The sequence below is a fragment of the Limulus polyphemus genome, unplaced genomic scaffold, assembly GCF_000517525.1.
Source record: "Limulus polyphemus unplaced genomic scaffold, Limulus_polyphemus-2.1.2 Scaffold6031, whole genome shotgun sequence".
NCBI lineage: Eukaryota > Metazoa > Arthropoda > Merostomata > Xiphosura > Limulidae > Limulus > Limulus polyphemus.
The window spans coordinates 16802-31141 of NW_013671641.1; the positions used below are offsets into that span (position 1 = coordinate 16802).

General features: G+C 34.8%; 1 protein-coding gene and 2 long non-coding RNA genes across 6 annotated transcripts in view; 1 reads left to right on the forward strand and 2 right to left on the reverse strand.

The window, feature by feature from the left end:
• LOC106473273 overlaps positions 1 to 3703 on the forward strand; it is an 18423-nt gene extending 14720 nt beyond the window's left edge. For all 4 annotated transcript variants that reach the window (XR_002613645.1, XR_001291665.2, XR_001291666.2 and 1 more), the window contains exon 3: positions 3589 to 3703. This is a non-coding gene — a long non-coding RNA (uncharacterized LOC106473273). The remainder of the gene's footprint in view (positions 1 to 3588) is intronic.
• Positions 3704 to 6638: 2935 nt separating this feature from the next.
• On the reverse strand, positions 6639 to 8237 carry LOC111089367. Its single transcript, XR_002613647.1, has 3 exons — positions 8166 to 8237; positions 7226 to 7455; positions 6639 to 7059 (listed from the first exon to the last, which is right to left on the reverse strand). It is a non-coding gene; the product is annotated as an uncharacterized LOC111089367 (long non-coding RNA).
• A 420-nt stretch (positions 8238 to 8657) lies between these two features.
• The window catches only part of LOC106473272 (probable chitinase 2), a 30796-nt gene continuing 25113 nt past the window's right edge, over positions 8658 to 14340 (reverse strand). The window contains exon 6 of the mRNA XM_022401737.1: positions 8658 to 8987. Within this exon, the coding sequence (XP_022257445.1) occupies positions 8658 to 8987 (330 nt within the window). The remainder of the gene's footprint in view (positions 8988 to 14340) is intronic.

Consider the following 14340-nt stretch of genomic DNA (forward strand, 5'->3'; position numbering starts at 1 on the left):
GTGTATATATTCTTACTTCGATTTATAATATATTCTAGATCTTAATACCAATTATTTTTATTTGTTATTCATAAGATCGTTTATTTTAGTGTCTTTTATACGCTCTCAGTAATTTCAATTACAATTGTATGCATTAGTCTCTTATTTGTTAATCACTACCACAACACATTGACAAAAGAAATCAAAATATTTATCGACATTACCAAAACCAGTACAGTTAAACACATAAGTTCCATAGTTACTCAGTTTTCCTTTATCTTTTTACTTGACATGAAATTGATTGAGATCATATTACATAAGTCATCATATACTCATGTGGCTTTCATTTACCCTTTTATATAATCATATTTTCATAATACTGGATTATATTTCACTGACATATTCACAAAACAAAAATTATTTATCATAAGGTTACTTTATTGAATAACAATCTATAATCTATATTTTTTTATACTTACATCATAACTTGCTTTAACAAATAATAATTTTTCCATTATCATTTTCATCATAAAAATCACTGTTACTAAGTTAATAAAGAAATAATTAATCAACATTAAGGCTTAAATATCTACTAGGATTCAATACACATCCTACTTCATTACATAATATTCCTTTAACACTTCCTTAGTATTAAAAAAAATTAAAATAAAAGAACAAAACAAATAATTAAAGTGCAGCAAATTGTAGAAATTAAAATAACAATCAAATGACATTTTCTTTTTTGTCATTGGCTTCTTATTTTCTTTTTCAATTCTGGAATTTTGGTGTTCTAAAACTCTTGACAGAAGAATTGAAACACTACATTGTCACTATTAATCAACCAATCATATAAAACACAAGCTTTCCATTCACCTCAGTGCTCAAATGGATGTACATGATAGTCACAGTAGATGTGGCTTGAATGAGTTAGACGCTGGTATGCCGGACATCCGAAGTTTTCTAGATTTATGCACACCAATCTTGTTATTCAAGTTTTGAGTCTTGTTTTTTCCAGTCCTTTTGAATACAACTATGTATAATTGTGGTTCACTTCCCAGCAAATGTCAATTAAGTCTGTAAAATCATATTGGCCTTTCTCCCATGCAATGTTGTGGAGGTAAGTTATGCACCATTCTACGTGACAAATATCTTCCTCATCTAACATCTGTCTGGGAAATGGTGACCTAAACTATAGGTGTCTGTCCACCCAGTAAAAGGATCCTTGATGGCTAATTCTTTAATGACATACACACCTGCTACCTTGAAACCCTCTGATTTGACCATGGCAGCTTTGTCTTTTCTTCTTCTGTAATTTTATCATATGGAGTTAGACTAAATCAAACTGTCAATATGACTGTACCTTATAACACAGTTCTGATTTTTTTTCTTCATTATTGCTTCGATATGTTCCTGATCGCTTTCAAGTTGTTTCGAGCTGTTACCAACTCACTTCACACATGTTGAGTTTACACTGACCCAATCCACTTCACACAATTAAATTTTACACTAGCTAACCTAAACGTTAAACTAACCTAATTTTGTCATCAGTCTATACAATTTGTGTACATCCTTATTAGCTTGTTCACTATTATTCAGTTCGACCACTTCAGTCATCTCTGAATATAACAACCTTTTGTTGCCTGGTTATGTTCTCTCATTTTGAATTTGCATAGACCATCTAATTTCAACAATCTAATAAAAGCCAATTTTTTACTTGTTTTGTAAAACAGTATGCATACAAGTACTACTATTGAGCATAGTGTTACGAGCACTGAATTTGATAAGTTCCACATATCTAACCCATTTTTCTCTGCTGTAGCTTGCAAGTGATATACATGCTGTTGAAACTCTTTAATAGTCAAACATGACTTTTTAAGGTGCAAATTTTGGGTTTCTTCTAATATGTTTGTTAGCTTTTTTAATCTCATGAATATATGTTTAAACCTTTAATTAACTGCAATTCTTTCCATGTTAATGGTTTTTGCAGATCTGGTACTCTTATATTTAACTGCACTCCTACATGCAACTTGTAGCTAGTTTTAGGTATCCGCTATTTCTTAACTTAACTCTAGTCTGGTAATCAAACTGATGTGTGTCAGATTTAGGACATACTACTGATAAAGTTAACTCATTTCTTACATTAAACAACCATGTTTCTGGGGTTCTTATAGAAATAAATGGTTTAGGGATAATTACTCTCTTTTCACATGATTCTGCTATTGTATTCCTAATTCCTGAAAACAAAACATACATACAAGTTACTGTGGGTATCGGATAAAGTTAGGGTCGCATACTCAAATGGGTCTCTCTATGCATCTTAACATTTATTCTTCCATCGTTTCTAAATAAGTATGCAGATCAGTTGAAACAGCGATATATGGGTTTTCACTCTCTCTGTTGCAACACGTATCCTTCACTGTGTGTGACATAAGGTTTTAGTGTCTTACATTCGAAATTTTATTAAACTACTTTTTGTTTATGTTATAGTAATTAAAATAGCATAAAATCTTAGCTAATAATCCATATTTTAATAGCATACATGTTCTTAATTCTGCAAGGCAATATTTAAAATAAATTCTGAATTTCCGTTAGTGTGACCCACATGACACATCTTCTCTTAGCATGTCATTACTCCTATTTTATTCACCACCCGACGAAAAAGTGTGAAATTAAATGTAAATTACTCTTTGTAAAATCGTTATTGATCAGACAAACCATAATTTTTATAGTCTTCAATTTTGTTCGGTTACAGAGCTATCAAATAGAAAATCAAAAACCATCCTGCCACACTCACCTGTCACATCCTCTCTTTCAGAATGTGTTGATAGTTCTCTCTTATATTTCATTGTATATTATGTATAAGTAATAGAAAGTCAAGGTTTTCATCTATCAAATGACGTGTAATACATGTATAATGAAATAATATAGGAAACCAGCACCTAATAACATGTCTCAATTGACATATTGTTTGTATAAAATATGCAAGGTTTCATTGGCATGAGACAGTTGGGCAGGTACATAGGAAGTATTGTGCTTGAGCACCTAGTGTTGCTTATGTAGCTTTGTTGCAATCTGTTCCAGTAAGAAGCATTGATGTTTTTTCTTGTAAAAACTTCCTTCTTTTAATCTGTTTTAATGTTTAGAGCACATGAATTTTCATATTTAAAGCCTACTGGAAGCTATGTAGTAGATATTTATCTAAAACTAAGATATATTTTGTGTGTTTGTGTATATATAATTATTTATTCTAACTATTATTGATAAATTTGTTACTTGTATGTGTACTGTATTTATTACAACATTATCTGCTTATATTTATTGTTTATACAAAGAAGAAAGTTGAATAATTAAGATCTTTTATGCACAGATATTGTGAATAGTCAAAGGAAACCATGCAGACTTTGTACCAACAGCTCACACACATCCACAAAACATCACATTCTTTCATTTTGAAAGGCAGGTAAACATAAGTACTTAAACCTTTCAAGGTGAGTCTTGTCACTACATATAAAACTTTTAACCAGATAGAACTGATTAATTATGTATTCAAGAAATGGACATAGAACTAGTACAAGAGAATCTAAGTAACACTATTTTTTTGCCTTGTAGAATGAAAAACAGTGTCAACCAATATACACCTGTCCAGTTTTATCTGACTCAACTGGGAAAATTATGATAAAATTCCATGCAAAACCTGGCGCTAAAGAAAATATGATTACAAGTAAGCAAATTTATTACTTGTGTTTATAATATTTATTTACCACTAACTGGAAAGAAAGCCTTTCTAGAAGTAGTAGCTGTTTGTACCATAATTGAACTCTGTAGTATAAATTTGCTGATGTAACATATATTTCTTGATACCCTTATTACAGGGTGGCTTTTTAATGTATTTTGTTTTATGACTTTATATAACTGTGATATACTTGTGGATTTTGTTTCTTTAAGAGACAGTTGATATGTGGCTACAGAGGTTTTTTATTGTTCTAACCAGATAGTTGAAAGAATTGTTTATATTCTGACATGTATGAAAAATAGTAGTAGAAGGATTTTTTAAAGAGGAACTCACATAATATATATATATATATATATATAGTGTTGATATAACTAAAATGTAAACTCCTGCTAATCTTAAATGTATAATACTAATGTTAATTTTCAAGCCCAGTAATTTGCAGCCAGTCACAGATAATTTGACAATCTCACATTTTAGTGTATTGGATACCTTGTCTGAAGCAGGTAGTTGTTTTGTGGAAAAGTTTTAAGAAAAAATCCTAGGTACAAAACATAAATTATCTCTCAGACTATTGTTAGAAACTTCTAATGGTTTATAGCAAAGCATTGTAAGTACTATTTCTTTGATAAAATTATTTGTATGGTAAATAGGATAACTTCCATGCTTTTTCTAATTCTGACCCAACATTATGGACATTTACTCTAAGTGTTGTTGATCTTATTTCAAAGATATCTGTACATCCATTCTATTACTGTTAAGTTCTTTGTTCATGTTTAATTAGGTATTCATTCACATTTCATGCTGATGTTGATTCATGATGGGCCACTTACTTCTAAGGTAGCAGTGATTATTAATATTTATTTCAGTGTATTTGTAGACTTTGTTTATAAACCTGCTAGTTTTCTAATATGTGCTGAATAAGTCAGACACTGTGTAATTTCTTTTTTCTTTTTTTTAATTTTGTGGACCAGGTTGTAGTTTTATGATTTTTAGCTGTGGAGTTTACCCTCATGAAATTGTGACCAGGAATTTATCATATTTTGTGGGATCCATCAGTTTTCATCATAATTTTGTTTTACAAATATCCTCATCCTTGCCCTTCTATAAAGCGATAAATGAAGAATGATGTATTTCTCCTTGTTTTGGCCTAATTTCTAATTGTCCACCTTACTTTTCTCTGTTGGACATTCAGCCATCATTGTCCTGGCTAAAAGTCTACTTCTCTTATGTGTGTGCATATTTAACACCAGTTTTATATTACATTTGATCCTCTGGGTCATGTGGATTCTTCTATGCTTTCTCAGTGTGAACAATTTTGATGAATGTGGCCTCCTCTATAAACTCATCTTTGAGTTTCAGACTGGGGGAAACATGGTAATGTGCGTAAAAAACACATGATAATAAAGTAAAACTGATCCATAGAGGTTTATTGCAAAGCCATTTCTTGAGGTGAATATCGTAATATGAACATACTGGACAGGGGTGTGGAAATTTTTAAAACTTTTTAAACAAGAGACAAAATGCTAGAAAAATCTACTTACCCTTCCCTATCTCACAAACAAAAAAAGTAGAATATAACTTTAAAATTTGTGTATATAAATTGGTTATGCAGTATCAATATTTTGCATCCAAGCTTTTCATAAAAGCATACCTAAAAAATGGTGTCCATTATATGAATTTTTGCCATTTTTAGAAAATCAATATGTTTTTTGCTACTTTAGCACAAAATGCTATGAAATCAAAAGATACTAATTATTAAGTAAAAACCTAGAAATTCTAACTATTTATTTCAAATTTCATAAAATCTGTTTTATTTTGGGAAAAATGCTTTATATTTATGAATACAATACCATGAGAAGCTTAATTTCATCAAGAATAATGTATTTTATGATTCTTATCATTTAGTCATTAGGATTTTACAGAGCAGCATATAGAATACTCTCATTCATGAACTTATAAAGAGAAGAGAAATTGAAGTTTACATTAATGCTGCCATGAGCTAAGTAAAACAGTGTTAGATATATATATATATTGAACAGTTTAAAGATTTTTTGTAATTTTTATTATGTTATAACTTACTGGGTTCATACTTTAGACAAAAATAATATAATATTACTGTTGCATTAATTTCAGTACATTTCATAGTGCGTGTTGGTTTGAATTTTAAAGTAAGGCATTTTTAATTAAATGTTTATGAGTGTGTATTTGCTTAAATTCTAAAGTTAACATTTTTAAGAAACTTGCATGACTTCCTGGAAATCTACTGAGAATGTGTTTCCAGCAATAGAACAAAGAGTTTGTAAAAACAAACAAAGCACTTGTCCCACTGCAAAGTATATATATATATATAGGTATATACTTAGGGCTCATGCTTAACTTTTTTTATGGAAGTCAATCAGGCCCCTCAAACATGAATTTTTAGTGGCCAATCCTATAGCTCATTGTAAAATGTACTCTATAGGTTATCAGACAAATCATTGAATTAAATAGCAGATGCTACATAAATTGAAAGGAAACTAAAGGTATTGACATAACTCAGTTTATTTTATTGTGAACTTGTATTTCATGAAAAAAAAACACAAGTCAAACAATTTAATTTTTTTCAGACCACTTAAGTTATTTTTATTTCATATATGATGTTTGATTTCTCTGTAAAGCATGGTATAACATTGAATTAAATAGCAGATGTTACATAAATTGAAAGTAAACTAAAGGTATTGACATAACTCAGTTTATTTTATTGTGAACTTGTATTTCATGAAAAAAAACACAAGTCAAACCAGGGTGAATCCAGGATTTTGAGCAGGAGGGGGTCCAAATGGAAAATTTAAGTATTTATATAGAATATATTTCATGTAAAACAAAGGTTTTGTAAGTTGAAATATTTATTAGTAATAACAAATGAACAAAAAGACTATTTGATAGTTTTATCCCCTTCAAAGTCAAAACTGCAACACAACCATCATTGATACTTATTTCACCAAGAGATAAGGTCTACTCTTTGTACAAGGTTGAAAATAGTCGGCTTGGCTTTTTGAGGATGAATCTCTGAATAACATCTTGTACGTTAATTTGAAGTCTGCGGTTAGAGTTGAGCAATACTACGGCACTAAGGTGGTCCTCCAACATCACTGATCGCAATGTCATCTTTGTTTGTCAAACAGCCGAAAATGATCTTTCTGCTTCGCAGTTAATGATAGGAATGAGGCATCAAAGTTGAAGCAGCACATGAAGATTTGGAAACAAATCTTTAAAGCAAGGTTTGAGGGCACTTATTAGAGTATCTGGAGAGTTCTCACAATTCTTCCACCTCCCTCGCCAGATCTCTAGCTCAGTTTGTAAACTACCTGAAATAAAGTAAAGAAAATCTACCTTAGTAATTAAGGCTTTATTTAATTAATAACGAGGCTAAAAAGTAAAGTAAAGAGTTAGACAAGCCATTAAAAACTTGAATGGAACAGATATAACAAAGAGAATATAAAAATTAAATTAAGAATAAATTTATAACACTACCAAGATGAGTAATGTCTGGTTCATATCCTGAAAGTTGATCCACCAATGTCGATATCTCTTTCAAGTCCATCCCTCTTATCACTGATGGTATCAACGACATGAATGCTCAAACAGCTGTGATAGATGAGTCAGAGAATTGCTCAGCCAGTTGTGTATTCATATCATCAATAAAGGGTATCACAATCGCCCATTTGAAATACTCCTTCGGGTCTTTGGCTGGGTGGGTTGACCTGTAAGAAAGAAAGAAAACTTTATGTTGCAAGAAAATGAAGCATGTTAAAACGTCAAAACAAAGTAAACATGTGTAAATAAAAACAACAAATTTTGTGTTAAAAAACCATTATTTCTGCAAGGCAAATCAAAAGGCCTTAAATATCTGTAAGTGCTGGCTTTAGCTCGGCATATTCTTTCATCAGTCCCAAGCTGTTCAGCAATTTTTTTTATTTCCACATACCATCCATCAGATTGGTCATTTACTTCTGACGTTAATAGAACCATGTCTTAGATAGAAAGGCGACTTAGAACTTTATTCAACAAAAATGTGAAAAGCAAAAATAAAAAGGAAACTGATAATGTTAGAAAAGCAACTCTCTCTCTCTATATATATATATACACAAAGTAATTTGAATAAATGTTTTTTTTTACAAAATAATGCATATTTGAATATTGTGTAATATACTTCATATATAGACTTAGAGCTTTATTCAACAAAAATGTGAACAGCAAAAATAAAAAGGTAAACTCATAATGTTAGAAAAGCAACTCTATATATACACACTAAGTAATTTAAATAAATGTTTGTTTTACAAAATAACGCATACTTGAATATTGTGTAATATAACTCATATATAATTTGAATAGCGTATTGAATTAAAGAAAGAAAGATTTGAATAAGTGCTTCAACAAGAAAAAAGAAACAAAGATTTGAATGCAACAGCACCTCATTCGTCTTTGAACTAAATTCGATCAGTTCTTGAAGGTTTTCTTTGTTGTTGTCAGGATCTGCTGTAGAATCATCCCTGTGTCCACGTAATGCTAATCCTTGATGGCCCAGAAAGATAATGCATTCTTTGATACTTCCTAGTGCAGCCTTATTCCTTTCATACTGATTTTGTTGCTGTCTTTGTAATTGGATGTCCACATGATCTGCAGAATTTTCTTCTACGTGCTTTTTGTGACAGTATGCCACCACTGCCAAGTTATGGAGTGAGTTTTCTTCATGGTTTGGCAGCACCCCATCTTTGCCTAAAGCTTTTCAGAAATCTATTAATGGTCTTTCAACAAGAACACCAAACTGACAGCCTCTACCATCGGGTTTGCGTGCAAAGAGCGCACAGGGTAAGCAGTATCCACCATTCTTCTCCCTGGAGTACACAAGCCACGAAAATTGATCAAGCCAGGACAATTTAAATTTCAGATTTTTGCACTTGTGTTATCGCACAGAGAAGGTGAACTTGTTATCAGGGCAAAAATGTTTCTTCATCAACTGCATTTTTTCATCATCAGTTAGTTTCGATCTATCAAACAATCCCAAGTCATCGTACTCTCCATTCTGATCCAAATTTTCTGTCGTTTTTGACGTGCTTGGTGAAGGCATGGCAGTTGTTGGATCTTCTGTTGCCCCTAGGGTGCTTGTGTCAACTTCCAGAGTGGGATTTTCTGATAGTTGATGAAAATCATCATCAGAACTCGGTCTTGATTTCTTGATAAAAAATTTGTTATTGCAGCCTGTGAAGCTTTTCTTTTCTCCATAGTTTGGTGTCTAAAAAAAAGACAGATATTTTTAGATATTGAAGGAAAAATTGCTAATATATAAGTGATCCACCATTTCTTACTTACAGTCGTGACCTTGTTAGCACTGGAGTTGACTCAAAAGTAAAGTAAAGAAAATTATAAGTAAAGTAAAAAAAAATAAGTAAAAGAATAAGATGGAAGGCATTTTAGTTATATTGTTTTTAAGGTTAATTTATCATTACTTGGGGTTTTTGAGTTTTTTATTTATAAAAGTTCTTTATCTAGATATTATAAAAACATTTTAATTATGCTTTGCCCGAGCAGGGGGTCCAGCCCCCCTGGATCTGCACCTGCAAACAATTTAATTTTTTTCAGACCACTTAAATTATTTTTATTTCATATATGATGTTTAATTTCTCTGTAAAGCATGGTATAACATTGAATTGAATAGCAGATGTTACATAAATTGAAAGTAAACTAAAGGGATTGACATATCTCAATTTATTTTATTGTGAACTTGTATTTGATGAAAAAAAAAACACAAGTCAAACAATTTAATTTTTTAATTTTTATTTTATATATGATATTTAATTTCTTTATGAAGCATGGTATAACAGTAAATTTTTGTTCCCCTACAAAGTAGTATCTTTTACTAATCAAAATAAATAATTAAAGAAAATCTATGCATCACTGCCACTGTAATTTATTCTTGTGACCATATAACCCATTACCATCTAGCTGACACATATTTGTCAATACAATCTTAAACACTTTTAATGGAGAAATGGAAAATCATACAATTTACATTAACACTAACTTTATAGCAATCGGTTCTTCCGATACGGTACTTACCTCCTCTCACAAGATTAGCTATTCTTGTTTGGTGCTTGCGCATCCCCCTTTGTTGTAAATATCATGTTCCAGTATGTCTCATGTAAATCATCATATGTGATCTCTTAACCAATAGTAGCATGACATGCTCACGTGACACATGTGACTCTTTCTACACTCCTCTACTGAACCTTAACTTCTCATTTGGCAGTGTTCAGACATTTTTTCTTGTGCTAGTGCTACCGTGTGATAATAGAACATTTTCTTCCCGCCAAAAGTGGTTTCTTTTTTAACTTAACTTTTAATTTCTTTTCTACTATAACCCAGTTCAATTTTTTGCTATCTATTTTGACAAAACTTGATCACTTGTAAGTTCTGTTTTGCATTATGAATTCCGAAGTTCACGTTACCACTTCGGGAGTCACACCAACAACTAATGTTGTTTCTCAGGTGCAGGTGACTCAACGGTAGATCTATCTGCTTTTATATGTCAGGAGATTGAATGCTACATGGGTCAATTCTTGTCCCCTGACATCGCCCAGGCTCCTCCTTAATTGGTGGAAATTCTACAGAATGATGAGGATTTTGATTGTCTTTTCCTCAATGACAAAACATCCTTCGCCAACTGTACCTGTGACTACCATGTGGGTTCAGGACTGGTAGGAGCTCGACTGTTAGACTTTCTTCCTCACTGGCATCATGTATTGAGGATAAATGGGTGATACGGGTTCTGTCAGAAGAATTTGCTATCCAATTTCTTTCCCCATTTTCTTTTCTCTTTCTCTGGATCACAGGGCATGCCAGAGTCTGACATCATACCAACCAACTCCTTTCTGTGGCAGCTCGAGCGGTCTGGTTGATCAAAGTAGAGAAGTTGTTCCTTTGACTCACACACTACCTGGTCCTTTATGGGGTCCTTTTCAACACTAATATTAGGCATGTCATGCCTTCTCCTTTACTTCTTTGGTCCATGAAACTTTTAGTTCATCGAGCTCTTTCGACTTGGTCACTTACTGCTCACGTGGTTCTATCACTTTTGGGATGTGGCCCTCCATTACTACACTTATCTCTCTTGGTCATGAAGCACCATTGCATTGCTCGAGAGTCTCTTTCCACCATCTTCTCCCTTTCTCCTCCTCTGTAAGATAATCTGCATACATTGATGTGTATGCCACTTCCTCCCCCCCCCTCCCCCAACTTCAGTTCTACATTTGTTCATGGAAGCATCATTTGCAGGTTGGGGCCATGGATTGATCACTAGGAAGCTTTGGACCATTGATCTGAGGATGAATCAGTCTTGCATATCAATGTTCTCAAACTTTTGGCAGTACATTGAGCTTTACATCACTTCCTTCTTCTCCTCTGTCATTGTCTGATGATGGTTCATTCAGACAACTCTACGATGGTGGCACATATTAGCCACCATGGGGCATACGGTTCAAAGACCTCTGTGTTTTGAATGTTAGAGCTCTTATACTGGGCCCATGCACGTCACATTTGTCTTATTGCATGTCATGTGCCTGGTGCTTTCAATCTTGTCACAAATTGTCTTTCACAACTTAACCAGATCTACATTTCAGAATGAGCATTGGCTCCTCTCATTTTCCTAGACCTTTGCCATCATTGGGGTTCTCCCCAATTAAATGCTTTTGCCACGAGCCTCAATTCCAAGTTGCCTCTCTTTTGGTCACCTGTTCTGCAGTCCCATGCCTTGGCGGCGGGTGATTCTTTCAGCCAAGATTGTTCACAAATATACCTGTATTTGTGCCTTCCAATCCGGCTGCTGCGTCAGGTGATTTCTCCAGTCCATTCCACTCATTGCTGAGTCCTCCTGATAACACCCTTTTGGCTGGCACAACTTTGGTTTCCCAGGTTACAGTGTCTGCTCCTGACACCACCAGTTTCTTTTCCACTTTCTATTTACCTTCTTTGTCAACCTCCTACATCTCAATCTCCTTCCATCTTCATGTCTGCCTTTCGTCCAGTCCTTGGCAAGAAGATCTGGTTTCATTTGTTGAGTTGCTTCCTTGTTAACTGGTGTGTTCCTTATGTCTGTCTTCTTTAGAAGTCTACCAGCGTAAGTGGAAAGTCTTCTGCTGTTGGTCTGCAAACAGAGGATTTCCATCTGACAAGCCTGTGGTTCATGTTATGGAAATCTCAACTGAGTGTTCGACCATGGTTCTTCAGTCTCCTCACTTTTAGGATATTGGGCAGTACTGTCTCATACCTTTCTCCTGTTCTTACTGGGATCATACATTCCTTAAGGATTCGACGGCTGCTGAGGCTTCCTGACCTTCTAAATTGGGACATTAATGTGGTCCTACATGACCTCACTTTACCTCCATTTGACCCACTTTCCTTAACTTGTTGTTTCATCTGTCCATTTAAATTTATTTCCATCTTCTGTTGGCCTGTGGTCGTCAATGATCGGATCTGTTTGCCATAGGCATATCATGTACCCTTATCACCTTACCTAGCTTCTCCTTTATCTCAATTGTCTCTTTCTCACTAAAATCTCAGCCTCACGAGAGGGTTATTAATCCTTTTCTTCTATGTCCCATCTTTACCATTGATCATATCCGAATAGACTTCTGTGTCTGATCAGGGCCCTTCATTGTTATATCACACGTACTGCATCTTTTCAGGGTACATGTAACGATCTACTTTTCCCATAACAATTCTCCTCCTTTTGTGATCTTTTCCCTTCTACCCTTATGAATTGGGTCTACCTTTCGGTTCATTTAACCTACTCTTCCCTGCCTTCTTCCTTCCATACCTTGTTCCATGTTTCCTCCCATCAAATCAGACATCTCACCTTTTACCTCGCTTCTCATCTTCGTTCTCTGATGGAGAAGATTCACCAATCTGGCATGTGGACCACTCCCATTATGTTCATCTCCCACCATCTTTATCATATCGTGCTTTCCTCTGCATCAGGATTTTGTCTATCACCTGTGGCCCTTCTCCAGACTTCAGTGTGATTTTAACTGGTCAGTTTTATTCATTTTCTTTCACAGGCCTTTTCTCTCCCTTTTTATCGTGGATCCCACTCTGTGGTGAGTGGTGCCGGTCCAAATATTCTTTAACTCTAAATCCGCATTGTGTTGTAGGTGAATAACCTTATGATGACATTGCTTCATAAACATTCCCATTCTAGACCGTACCACTCATGTATAGTATGATTTTCAAAATAGGGTTTCATGGTCACCAATTGCACTGTCTCTGGTGATGACGTTCCATTGGGCTCTCCACCGCATAGTCACCCTCAATTCAGTTGATAGTAGGGCAGTGGTGTTCTGCTGGTGTAGATGCGATGTGGGCTCTGGAGGAGTTGAGCCATTGCCTTGCTGATTGATGTGGCCTCCTGATCATGTTACACGCCAACACTGGAATTGAGCCATCTCCTTCCAGGATGATGTGGCCTCCCACTACCATTTACACAACCAACAGAGCTGAATTAATTGCCTTCTGGTTGACATAGCCTCCTGCTACTATTTACAAAACTAGGGGAGTAGAGCTGTCTCCTTGCGAGATGATGTTGCCTCCTGCTTCCTTATACACATCAGCTGGAGTTGAGCCATCCCCTCATGGGATGATGAGACCTCCTGATCCACTTTCAGTTCACACTGGAGTTGAGCCATTGCACTTGCAGTTCACCCCTCAATTGAGTGTCCTCATCCTACCTTCATGCAGATGTCGATTACCAACGTCGAGGTTTTGGGTTAGAGTGAACCAATCAACATAAGTCCTCCCATGGAAGCAGGTTGTCTCTCTTCCTCTCTTAATTACTCCATCTGTGTTTTTGTCACTACATAGTTAGTGGGCTGGTTCTGGTGTTCTCCTGGACCATCCCTTGTTCTTCTTCCGGGGATGTTATTGTCTTTGGATGATATTGGCCTGTTCCATGGTTGGGAGAGTTGATTCCATTTGATGGACACCCTGTCTTCGTGCCATACCCAGATATCAGTGCAGGTCTTAAAACCCTGATTTTGGGGTTTGAGGTGAAGATGGTGTGATCCTCATCCTACCTCTGCATAGATGTTGGTGTTCTGTGGGGAGGTTTTGGATGTAGTTGCCTTACCAAGTACAGTCCAACACACCCTAGCCACAACACATTTCTGCACTTGTGCATGTCACACTGTACACAAGGGCGAAGAGTATACCTGGCTCAGAAGTAGTGCAGCTCCCCTCTTCTGATATTTCGATCTCTATCTTTCAGGTTGAGAGTTATCCTTCGGATGCTTTTGTTCCCTCGCACCAATCCCTCCACCTTTCAATGTGGTATTCTAGCTAATTTTGTACTGTATTGGAAGTTAGAAATTTCCTATACTGAAAATGTATTTCTGATAGGTACTTACCTCCTTTCACACTTACTGCCTTCCTCCACACTTTCCAGTGCTCGTGCCTTCTGCCAAACTTTGAAGTGAAGATTTGGTAGAGGAGTGTAGAAGGAGTTGCATGCATCACATGAGCATGTCATGCTACTATTGATTAAGAGATGATGCATGATGATTTGCATAAGAGACATATTGGAACATGATATTTCCAAT